General features: G+C 35.9%; 1 protein-coding gene across 7 annotated transcripts in view; it reads left to right on the top strand.

Moving 5' to 3' along the window:
- AZIN1 (antizyme inhibitor 1) overlaps positions 1–10,795 on the top strand; it is a 29,034-nt gene extending 18,239 nt beyond the window's left edge. For 5 of the 7 annotated variants that reach the window (XM_029923213.1, XM_029923214.1, XM_029923218.1 and 2 more), the window contains 9 exons: positions 982–1,155; positions 1,670–1,842; positions 3,537–3,671; positions 4,889–4,970; positions 5,349–5,423; positions 6,083–6,245; positions 7,416–7,531; positions 7,824–8,038; positions 8,462–10,795. In XM_029923213.1, the coding sequence (XP_029779073.1) occupies positions 982–1,155; positions 1,670–1,842; positions 3,537–3,671; positions 4,889–4,970; positions 5,349–5,423; positions 6,083–6,245; positions 7,416–7,531; positions 7,824–8,038; positions 8,462–8,573 (1,245 nt within the window). In that variant the 3' untranslated portion in view covers positions 8,574–10,795. The remainder of the gene's footprint in view (positions 1–981; positions 1,156–1,669; positions 1,843–3,536; positions 3,672–4,888; positions 4,971–5,348; positions 5,424–6,082; positions 6,246–7,415; positions 7,532–7,823; positions 8,039–8,461) is intronic. The other 2 variants (XM_029923216.1, XM_029923217.1) reach the window with 2 other exon arrangements.
- Positions 10,796–12,755: the final 1,960 nt, after the last annotated feature.

The raw sequence follows: 12,755 nt of genomic DNA, 5'->3' as shown, positions 1-12,755 counted from the left end.
AAGTAAAAATAAATTTTCTGTCTTTAGAACATTAGGGATGGCGTATCTTGAAAGAATGGCGTAACTTGAGTACAACTGTCCCATATCTGCCATGTAAAAACCAGAATTTTCAATCATGTCTATATCCTTGGTCAGTATGTTCCAATGATGTACATTTTCAAGTGTGGATTAAAGACTAGAAAACAGTAATATCTTCATGGCTTTTCAAACAATAGTTGTGTATTCTAAATAAGATTATTTGGTCTGCCATGTAACATTGAGTAATTTATGCTCTCTCTGCCTCACATGTTACAGTCATTTCTCTTACCCTAGAGTAACCGTGTTAAAATCATTACACGTTTCCCCAGATCCTTAATTTAAATCTGTTACCTTAGTTTTGAAGGAAGGATATCCTTACGCAGGTTCAGCTGACATTTGGTGTACTTCTGTATTTCTTAAATAAAATTTTTCCACCTCTATGTATATAGACTACCAACTTTGTCTTTTTAAAGATTGGTTCTTAGTGCCCTTGCTTTCTTGTTTTTACCATCGTGTCTTTACATGCAATTTATGGAGATATATAACTTATTTTGGTTAGCATTCCTGATTTGCCCACTGTATTAGGAAGTTAGGTCCTGAACCACCTAAGTAGTGTTAAACAGTAAGGAAAGCATGGAAGGAAACAGGTGGTTTCCTTCTCTACTCCCCCAACCGAAGCAGTTGTAAAGAAGAAATTTACTGTAATTGATGGTTTTTTTAAAAAGCAAAGAAGAGCATATTTAATATGCAAACATAGCACAGCAAAAAGTCAAGTTTAAAAAGAAAAAGGTATTTGGATTCTCCTGTATTTGCTCTATCTAGCTTTAATAACTTGTAAGCCTTAAATATAGTCATGTATGTAAATGTGTGTCTTGGCTCATTAATGGAGGATAAGAGTTCTTTACTACTTTTGGTGCTCTATTTTCAATAGTTCTTTTATTGTTTCTTTTTTCATGATAATAGACTGGGAAAAATGCATTTTTTGTGGGCGATCTTGGAAAGATTATGAAGAAACACAGTCAGTGGCAGAATGTAGTAGCTCAGATAAAGCCATTCTACACAGTAAAGTGCAACTCCACTCCAGCTGTACTTGAGATTTTGGCAGCTCTTGGAACTGGATTTGCTTGTTCCAGTAAAGTAAGTGTTTTTCATATTACTTTGTCACCGAACTTCAACATTTTAGAACTCACTTTAACTTTTGGTTACAGCAGTTAGAAGAATTGTAAGGAAGTTTCACTTTTGGGTGTTTTTAAACTCTTGTGTAAATTCGCAGCCTAATGGAAATTTGGAACTTTATATCAATGAAAGGAAAGTTTCATTGAGATGAGACTTTGAAAAGCTTTCTTTGTCTTTAATCAGGAACTTTTTATTTGTTCCTCCTCCTTAGGCTAGAGCTAGGTAGACCATTACTTCTGATGACAGCACAATAATTCTAAACCAGGAGATTTCTCTGGTGGTAATTATATCTTTTAAAAGGATTTTAGGACAGAGTAGTATAGTAAGCATTACCAGAATATGACCTTATGTAATCCCAACTTAATATAATTTTGAATTTAGCCAAAAAATAAAAGTTAGAAAGTAGTAATTGAATGAAAAGGGGTAATAGAAATATTGCTTTTTAGGTGACACTATTTCAAATGTATTTTTACAGACTGAAATGGCTTTAGTGCAAGAATTGGGTGTATCTCCAGAAAACATCATTTACATAAGTCCTTGCAAGCAAGTGTCTCAAATAAAGTATGCAGCAAAAATTGGAGTGAACATCATGACATGTGACAGTGAAGTTGAATTGAAGAAAATTGCACATAATCACCCAAATGCCAAGTAAGTATAAAACTAAGTACATGGGAATATTATCTTACTACTTAGGGCTGGGGTTTATCTTTGGCTTAGGGAAAGTCAGCGTTTATGTAGAGCAGTGATGTGTATTATAAATTCGTTTTTTTTAAAATTTCTTTAAAGTTCCTTTATGGAAAATGCTAATGGCATTTTATTGGCTACCCATTTCTGATCCTTCTTGTAGAGTTGGGAGAAGATGAGGACTTTTAGAATATGAATTTATAATCTTGGATTCAAGGAAGCAAGTGGGGTTCTTGGGATAATAAAATGAGGACCACAGCTGTATTTTCATAGTTACATCAACCCTACTAGTTATTTGTCATGTTGGGAACAGGGTATGTGTTGGTCAGCTTTTTTTCCTGGTTAGCTGAGGGTTTAATCTGCCTTTGGCTGGAGTACTTAAATGGTTATCCTTAGTGACAATATCTTACTTAGGAGCCTAGTCTGTAGATTGGAGGGGTTTCTTTTCTAAGACCCACTCTTCTCTTTGCATAGGAAGTTTAATTTTTTTTTTTTTACTTGTACCTACATGCATCCCAAGATTTTTAAATTACAGTGTTTACTTTTTAAAAGAAAAAATCAGATTTAATCTTGTCATGAAGTGGTACATCAAGACCTTAGGATATACTAAAAGTATATTATATTAGTACAAAATTGCTTGTTTTTAAGGCATTGAGTGTGTCCTGCAAATGTATATCATATACATATTTTCCTTGTATATTTATAATTATTGACTTTAATGGTATCCTTAGGTGTCCTGACAAGATTGATTACTCTAAAAACCTTTAAATAAAGGCCTTTTGGAGAAAATTCTAGTGAACCACTTGGTCTCTCTAAAAAATCTTTCTGTTCTGTGATCTTTTGAAGACAGCCCTGATGTGGGATGTTTACTGTGTTAACTGTAAAGTGGATGGTACATTCTTGATAGAGCTGACTATACCCATAGGAAGAATAATTTTAATTTTATCAGACTTGGCCCCTCTGATCATCAGTCATTCATCAAGACTTCTTTGGGAAACAGTTTTACAAACAGCATTTGTATATTTGTGAGTTCTGGTGGTTTGTAATTACTTGATTGTCTCCTCAGACAGTCTTGATCATTTGTCTTGGTGGTCATGATTTAGAGGGAAATACCAAATAGAGTTGAATCAGTATTGAAAAGGCTACTGCTTAGATGCATAAAACAACTCCTGTGTTAGCCAATTTTTTGGTCAGACCTAGGAGATTGATAGGAATTCTCATAATAAGTGGTGGAAAGTTAGTAACTAGAACAATTTAGGAAATGTGAAACATTTAAAGCCCTGATATTTTCGACTGAAAGACAATGATGGCATTGCTGTTCAATTTAGTCTTTCTAGGTGGTTTTATGGACTGATGGACTTCATTTGAAAGTAATGTCGTCTTTCATTACAGAGCCCAACTGACTCTTGCTGCTACAACAGAGTCTTAACTTCCTGCATTTTCCAAATTCCCATCCTTGTAAGCTTCATGCTTTAGGCCCTAATGGCTAGTTTTTTCTCTATACAGGATTGTTTTTCATTAGGTTCACTTGATTCAACCGTCGCTGGATTTGGGAGCACTGGCAACATAATCAACATACTTCCTACAATCTTCAGGCTTCACATGTGCTGATGATGATGTAAACCAACTCTGCCCCAATCATCTTCCCCTTCTCTTAGGGTCTTACTACATATTGCAACAGAAGATAATATTGGAGGCGAAGAGGGTTACATGAAGTTTGGCACTACCCTGAAGAACTGTAGGCATCTCTTGGAATGTGCTAAGGAACTTGATGTCCAAATTATTGGGGTTAAGTGAGTATTTGTTTTAAATTTCATTTTATGGTGGTAAAACTTTGTCTTTCTGATTGATTTTTAAGATAACTTTTGTATAAATTCTAATAGATTCAGCTTTCTGTTTAATGTATTTTTTTTCCTTAGTCTAGGAAAAACAACTAAATATGCTTTATCCTTCTTATAATTTTGGGCCTATACCTTCCCCTCCCTAAGAGAAAAAAATAATAATCAGGTTAGGAATTTAAGCGCCCCCCCCCCTTTTTTTTAAACTGAAGGGAGAGGATGTATTAGAATTCTAATGAATACCAAAATGGCATTCATTTGAGTGTGTACTTTTGTTTTTTTTCCCATCTTTAAGTAATTTTCCTTCTTAATCTCTTGGGCACTCCAATAAGTTAGACATTGTTCTACCTTCTTGATTTTTTTTTTTTTTAAGGTGTACAGAAACTGAGACCCAAAGAGATTTAGTGTTTTGATCATAATCTCAGAACGATGGTCTGAGCCAAATTTGGAGCGCAAAGTGGCTCATTTTTGAGTTGCCAGTCCATTGCTAGTCTCACTGCAATGCAAGGTCTTGCTTTTTAAGTTGTTCATAAAGATGAATAAAGAATCACTACTGTTAAGTTTAATTCTGCCTTAGGTGACAATATTGACCAATTAGAGAGTGTTCATATTTGTTTTTAAGTTAATATGCAGGAAAATGGACTTTCTGGGTTTATACTTCATAGAATTTTAACAGATTTCATGTAACCACTGTCATAGTCTTAAGTATTGTTATGAATCTCTGATAACTATCTCTCAATAAGTAATATTGGCAAGTGTTGGGAATACTCAGCTGAATTAATGTACATTTGTATTTCACAATAGACACAGTTTTATATTTTCTCAGATAAAATTATACAAATTAAAGATTTTGTGACCCAGTTTTATTGGTGGTTTTTGTTATTTCATATACATAAAAGCCTGTTCTTTCTGATAATTATGTAGCTCATTGTTAAATTCTTTGTAAAATTACAGTGCCATACATTGCCCTTTCTTTTCTTTTTTATTTATTTATTTTTTTAAAGCTGCTATTGTTACTTGGATAATTAGAGAGAGGTGTGTGCTTCTAATCCTTTAAATATTTGGTAATATTACTGTGAATACTGTGTCAATCTGGTAAATGATAACTAAAAAATTACAGGAAGGACCTCTAAAATTTGCTATTGCTTTAAATTTATTACTCTTTCTTCCAGATTTCATGTTTCAAGTACTTGCAAAGAATCTCAAGTATATGTACACGCCTTGTCTGATGCTCGATGTGTGTTTGACATGGCTGTAAGTTTTTTCCGTATGTTATTTTGATATTTTAAGGCAGGATGTTATTTAAGACTAATATTCAGTGTTTTACTATCTCTGAAGTACCCTCATATACTTAAAAAAATATCTGCCTCATTTTTTATCATCAGTTCCATACAGTCAGATTTTTTAGTGGGTAAAGGGATGAAATAGTAATTTATTTGCCTATGGCTACAAGACAGGACAGACCTCAGGAAGACCGTATACATGTAGCATTGAGTAAACCTGCTTATGTTAGTAGAGACCAAAACACTTTCTATATTAAAGATTAGAACCTCCTTGGGAAGGGATGTTTGAAATGTCCTTGTAGCCATTACAATTCAGATAAGCATTTGAAGTATTTTTTCCTATCTCTAGGGAGAATTTGGCTTCACAATGAACATGTTAGACATTGGTGGAGGCTTCACAGGATCTGAATTTCAGTTGGAAGAGGTAAAGTTTGTTCAGTGGATGGACACACTGGAATGATCTCATTCTAAAGTGGTAGATGTAGACTAGAGTTTAGCAATGGCAGGAAATAAACCCTTTAACATCTGTTTAAATCTGATTCTGGGGCACCTGGGTGGCTCAGTCAGTTAAGTGCCTGACTTTGGCTCAGATCATGATCTCATGATCTGTGAGTTCGAGCCCCACGTTGGGTTCAGAACCTGGTGCTGCTTTAGATTCTGTGTCGCCCTCTTTCTGCCACCTCCCCTGCACTCTTTTTCTCTCTCTCCAGAATAAACATCAAAAAAATTTTTTTTATTTGATTCTAAGATGAAGAGGCAATGAGAAGACCCTAGCTAACTTTGAAAAGCTTAATAAAATTCTGTAACTTGTTAGAAGAAGTTTGTGTTGTATACAGTCGTATTTCTGCTCTTAAGAGTACTTGATGGCACAAGTGAATTTATAATTTGGATAGCTTAAGCTGTTTTATCCAGATGTACATTACTACTCACCTTCCTGCTCTGCCCTCCATTCCTCATTCTATAATATCAAGAAACTGATTTGAAGTTTTGCTCTTTCGTTGCTAGTGTTAGAGTGTAGAACATGACTAATATGATGAATTATCTAATGCAATATTGAAATCATGATGTGTTTAAAATTTATAGGTTAATCATGTTATCAGCCCTTTGTTGGACGTCTACTTTCCTGAAGGGTCTGGCATTAAGATAATTTCAGAACCTGGAAGCTACTATGTGTCTTCTGCATTTACACTTGCAGTTAATATCATTGCAAAGAAAGTTGTTGAAAATGATAAATTATCCTCTGGAGGTAAGCTACAGAGTTTATAGTCTCCTCTTCCCCCCCCCCCCCCCCCCCCCCCCCCCCCCCGCTTTTGGAGAGTGCAAGCCGTTGGGGGGCAGAAGATCCAAAGTGGGTTCTGCATTGAACAGAGCTGGATGTGTGGCTCAAAATCATGAACAGTGAGAACATGACTAGAGCCGAAGTTGGACGTTTAACCAACTGAGCCACCCAGGCGCCCCCTTAGAGTTTTGTTTCTGTTAGATCAATTCATTTACAAACTAGTTGAAATGATCAGTCGAGTGTAAAATACTGTAGGACGTCATGTTTATGTGTTGTGAGGAACCTCTGCCTCTTGGTTCTGGTGTTAAGATAGACTTCCCTAGCTGATTGATTCTCCCATCTTATTAAGAACCGGTGTCATGGTACTTTCCTCCTGGGGAACAGTCTACTTTATGCTTTCTATCAGAACAAGGGGCAACAGTCTAAATCTGTCTCTTGTCAAACCAACAAAAAGGCACTATAGTCCATCTTGCTGACCCCTTAAAATGCTAACCCCTTAAAAATGTAGAAACTACTGTTCTATGTTAAGAAGACTTATTTCTGTAGTTTTTTCCCTTAAGTTAGCAGGAATAAGTTTTTTTTCTATTGAGTTTTTAAATATTTCAAACCTGAAGAGCTGCAAGAAGACCAGGAACTTCCCATTTTGATCACTTGGTTTAGATGATATCAAGTGAGTTTTCATTTCACAGAGGAAATGACTCAATAGAATTGCCGGTCACAAAGTAGATTTCAAAGTGGTATTTTATCCATCCCTGGCAGTGTATATGTGCCAGTTCTGATTATTTCCCCACTTTCACAGATCTTTTAGTATTGTCACTTTTTAATTTTCTCGCATTCCGTAGGTGTGTGGTAGTGATAAGCTCATTATGGTTTTAATTTGCATTTACCTGGTAACTTCTGTAGAGAACTTTTTCATGTGTTTATTTATTGGTCATCTTCTTGTATAAAATGCCTTTTCAGTTTCTTAGGGTAACAGTTTTAAGGTATGACAGTATATTAAATTATGTTAAATATTTGGGATGTGTGAAAACTATAAGTCTGTTCTATAAATATTCAATCTGTTTGCCATGTCCTGCATAGTAACTATATTAGACATTTCAGTATAAATTCATCTTTGTTTTTTCTGCTTTATTTCAGTAGAAAAAACCGGAAGTGATGAACCAGCCTTCATGTATTATATGAATGATGGTGTTTATGGTTCTTTTGCAAGTAAGCTGTCTGAGGACTTGAATACCATTCCAGAGGTTCACAAGGCAAGTTTATTACAAATACCAGAACTGCTTATCTGGCAGTTTATAAACAGCATTTTTTTTTTTAAAGATACATCAAAATTCTTTGAGAAATACTTTAGGATGGGGAATATTTCCCTTTTCTGAGGGCTTGCCTTCCTTAGATGGATTTGAGAGCATCAGTGTCCCTGGCTATAGCCCTGCCTTTCAGAGGCGCATGAGGTCTGATTCCGTGAAAAATGCTCTCGTCCTCCCTTAGATTCATGACCTGCATGAACACGAGTAAAAACTTAAGACAAAAAACCTTTTCCTACAGAAATACAAGGAAGATGAGCCTCTGTTTACAAGCAGCCTTTGGGGTCCATCCTGTGATGAGCTTGATCAAATTGTGGAAAACTGTCTTCTTCCTGAGCTGAATGTGGGAGATTGGCTTATCTTTGATAACATGGGAGCAGATTCTCTCCATGAACCATCTGCTTTTAATGATTGTCAGAAGCCAGCAATTTACTACATGATGTCATTTAGTGATTGGTAAGATACTGTTTTCACTTTAAAGCTGATTGGATATCTGAGATGACATAATGATGTTTGCTGATAATTTTAATTCCGTAACAAATACCTAACAAGTCGGGGAACCTGGGTGGTTCAATCAGTTAAGTGTCCAGTTTCAGCTCAGGTCACGATCTCACAGTCTGCGAGTTTGAGCCCCGCATCAGGCTCTGTGCTAATAACTCAGAGCCTGGAGCCTGCTTCAGATTCTGTGTCTCCCTCTCTATATACCCCTTCCCTGCAACATTAAAACAAACAAACAAATACCTAACAAGTAATAGCAAAGTGCTTCTCAGTTAAGGGTTATTGGAAGACTAGTTACTTTTATAGTCTTATCCATTTGTTATGTGGTAGTGTGGTCTTTGTGCTTAAATTTAGAATTGCACTTTTTTTTTTAAATGTTAGGTATGAGATGCAGGATGCTGGAATTACTTCGGACACAATGATGAAGAACTTCTTCTTTGTGCCTTCTTGCATTCAGCTGAGCCAAGAAGATGGCTTTTCCTCTGAAGCTTAAACAGGCATTAATGCTTCTCTACATCTGAAGTTGCAGGTTAAGCTTGTCTGGTCTACATTCCAGTGTGAAACAAATTCAGTCTTGTTCTATTAATTCTCTTGGAAACAAAATCTATTAGTAATAGCTGTTTGGGACCAGACGAAATCAGCTTTCATCCACAATTCATTGGGGGGGAGGGTTAATTGGGAGATTTAGATAATGTATCCAGATTTAAACTTACCAGTTTGTCCTACCCCTTAAGCGTTTAAAATAAAATATGCAACAAAATGGATGACTTAGTGGAGATGGAAGCCCATTAATTGGGTTCCCCATTAAATCGTTTACATACAAGTACACAGTTTTTATACTAAGGATTCATGTTAAAAAGTCTTGTAAAGTTAATGTCTTTCACCCAGATATATCAAATGTCAGTGGAAGACCAGTGTGACTTCATTAGATATGTTTAGTGTATTTAGAATGTGTAAATTTGTGCTTTGAACTGTAGTTTAATAAATGTAAAATTGCATCATAGTATTTGTTGTATTTGACCTAATGTAACCCTTGTATGATTGCAATAAAATTTTGTGTAGATTTTACTGTTTTTTCAGGCTAAAACTTTGGGAAAGGGGCTAGCTAGCAAAGGTAGTTTTGAAATAGATGTGTATATGGACTGTTTGAAGGTTTTGTTTTTTATTTTCCTTTATAGCCCATTTAAGTTTAGTTTGGCTCAGTACATTTTTTTTCAGTTATTTAATTAGTAATTTAAATAAAATGTTTGGTAAATCATTGTGAAGCTCAGATTCACTATGGAGAGTTGATGTGCAGTAAGCATGATGTTTAACAATTTTAACACCAAAAATGTTAATTCTGCATAAACCGATTATAATCGTAGGTGTTTCTGTATAGATAGAATGCATAGAATACCTTAGTAAATCTTTGAATTACAACTCTTTCGGCTGAAATGGAAGACTCTATTAAATACTTTGAGTAAACTTGGGGGCGGGGGGAGGGACGTAAAACTGCAGAAAAGTCTGCAGCGCACTAAAAGAAGGGCTACATTTATATCCAGAAACCTGATGCTCTTTTGCACGGATCATTATTTAAATTAAGAGTTGTAAGCGGGTGGGGTGAAGCACACTTGTTCTCAGTTTCTCAAATGCAATGATTTCAAACTGTACGAGTTTGTTTTGTTTTAGTTACTCTTCATTCCTTGTTATTTCCCATTCAGCTTTGTAATTTTAATTCTTTTCATACTAAAATTTTGTGACTGGGGGAAGGGAGTTAGCGTTACTAACCTGACAGCTGTTGCCAGGCATTTGCGTTGTTCACTGCTAGTACATTAGTAATCCTAGATCTCAGAATCACAATAGTAATAAAATGTAAACAACAGGGGTCACTTTTTCCTAACTTACTCTATGTTCATATGTGGAATTTCTGTCTCCCAAGAGGAAATGTGACTTCACTTTGGTGCCAACAGACAGAAAATTCTACCTGTGCTACATAGGAGAAGTTTGGAATGCACTTAATAGCTGGTTTTTACACCTTGATTTCAAGGTGGAAAGAAATTGATCATGAATCTCTAATAAATTTCGATCTAAACCAGTAGGTGCTTAATATTTTTTGATTTGACAATGCCCATTTGAAGTTCATGGGTTCTATTAATTAAAGACCCCAGTCCATTGTCATCTAATTACCCTTGGACTTTACCAAGGCATAATATGGGGTTTTATGCAGAGTTCCAAGCTACACGCAACTTTTTTTAATGGTAATAAAAGAGGAGGAATTCTTCCCAACCTTCTTTACATGTTGTGCTTTGTGGTCCAGAAATGACCGACCTTTTGGAAGATGGTACAACTTTGAGTTCTTGGCTTGACTATACAGCTTTGAGCTTCATGGCTTGTCAGCTTCGCCACATTCATAGGAGAGCTGTTCTGTGTGTACAGCTCAGAGTTGCAAATACCACATGTGAATGAAATGGTAACCTTAAGAAATGTCTGTATTGTATTTGAAGACTGTTTGCCATAAATCTGAAGTTTGAACTAAATGTATTTCAATTTGGTATGCTAAAAAGTACTGAATTAATGTAACGATCTTTTTTTTTAAACAATATTGTAATCTCAGTTCAGAATTTAACGGAAAATACAAACCCAAATGATTTCTATATAGTAAATTGAACTGTAAAGGTAATTTGTGTGTGATTCTGAATACACAGATAAAATGTTTTTATTCCTCCTTATGGTTTACTTTGGCTTCTATTGTGAAAGTTAATTCTGCATTTCAATTCTGATATTAATTAACTTCCAACTATTCTGTCAGAATCTTAATTATAAAGTAGCAAATCTGGTAACATGCTGGGCATTACATATGGAATTTTGGTAAAGTTCAGCACATACGTGAGCACTAATTATGTTTCCAGGGCCACATTTTCTTGATAGATCCATTAATTCACCAGCCTCTTAATTTTAAACTCAGAACTAGATAAAATTGTAGATACTCCAAGTAAAGGTGGACACTGATAACATTCATTGCAAGTACTGTTTTTAAAAAGCCACTGTTCAGTGACCAATTATATAGTAAGAATACTTGCTTAAGACCAAAATAGAAGATGAGAAAAATCCATAGTCTTCCATGTTCAAGTTGTGAATAAATCCTACCAGTACTTTATAATTCCAGTCTTGTCCATCCTGAAGGCACAATTTTATTGTGGTAGAATGGTCTATTTGCAGATTTGGGCTTTCATAATGAGAATAAACCTAGCCTAGGAATTTAAAAAACAAAAATAGCAAAAGGATTTCTGAGGCCTTTTATTCTGCTGGGATTGCAATCAAATGTGTTAAGGATGGTTTGGGTTAGATTTTTTTCCCCCTAGCTCTTTGTTGCTAATTCAGGATGGGGTTTTAAAAGTATAGAAATAGGAAAGCATTTAAAAAAGTTTGAAAAAATTCTGGTAATGTGTGATCATCCATTTGGGCAAGTTGAAAGTAGCAGTGCCTACTCTTAAACGCACTGAGGGAATGTGTTTTCCCTTTGCTTACAGATGGTGCGTGTTACAAGTGTCTTAGTCACAGTGTTTTATCTTCACCCCGAATGCAGTATAGATAGGGGAACGCAAAACTGCTCCCGGCATTCTGTCCAGTGTTGCACAGTTGAAGGATTTAGGTTTATCTATTGAAAATGGGACTGGGGGAACTTTTTATTTTTTAATGGCAATGAATAGAAGGCTTAGTCTACCCAAGGTGATCATTTCGTGTGTTGTCTTGGAGCAGGTAAGAACCATCCCTTAACTCCTGAATCCCTTGGCCTATCTTGACTTCAGCTTCAAATGCATTGTCATTGTTAAACAGTCTTTCTAATCCTGATTCTACCGGAACGCTGCTTATGCCTGTTAAAACCCTGTGCAGTTGATGGCCTAGTGAGGAGATTACTACTGGATTAACTATGGGAAGTTGAAAAGTTAAGAATCTGCAGTTGGCCAATGAAGTGATTGTGCATTGATGCCCCCCCCCCCCCGCAAAGGTTTTGTAAGAGTGCAAAAGAAAGTCTGCAGTGAACTTAGTGGGCTGATAATTCAGATTAAATTTAGTCCCAAATAACTTAAAGCTTTCCCTAAATCATGGTACCAGCCTGTATGGTATGTGCCTATGCCTACAACTTTTGACACCACCTCAATGTTTAGCAGTAGTATACAGAAGAGGGAACAAATGGACTAAAGGTTAAGAATTTTAATTCTCAGGATTTTATCAATTTCCTCCCATCCATTTTGTGTCTCAAATTGCTTTCTAGAAGGTCTTTTTTTTTTTTTTTTTTTTTTTTTGAGAGACCGAGAGAGACGTGAGCAGGGGAGGGTCAGAGAGAGGGAGACACAGAATGAAGCAGGCCCCAGGCTCTGACCTAGCTGTCAGCACAGAGCCCGACGCAGGGCTTGAACCCACGAACCGTGAGATCATAACAGCCGAAGCCAGACGCTCAACCCATTGAGCCACCCAGGTGCCCCTGGAAGGTCTTCTCAGCTCCATATTCCAAGTCTATTTTTCCCTTCAGCAACTTTTTAATTTCCAAGCTGAGGATGCAGGATCTTTTATTCCAAAGACTCTCTCTTAACATTAACTCTTCATGATTTAAACCTACTCTTTCAAGATAACTTTTCCTTACTCTTAAATTCTCCACAGAAGTGAACCAAGAGCATTTTCCAAGTTCAGTTTC

This window comes from Suricata suricatta, chromosome 15 (genome assembly GCF_006229205.1).
Source record: "Suricata suricatta isolate VVHF042 chromosome 15, meerkat_22Aug2017_6uvM2_HiC, whole genome shotgun sequence".
Taxonomy (NCBI): Eukaryota; Metazoa; Chordata; class Mammalia; order Carnivora; family Herpestidae; genus Suricata; species Suricata suricatta.
The sequence above is the reverse complement of the archived record's forward strand: the minus strand, read 5'-3'. Positions and strand labels throughout refer to the sequence as shown.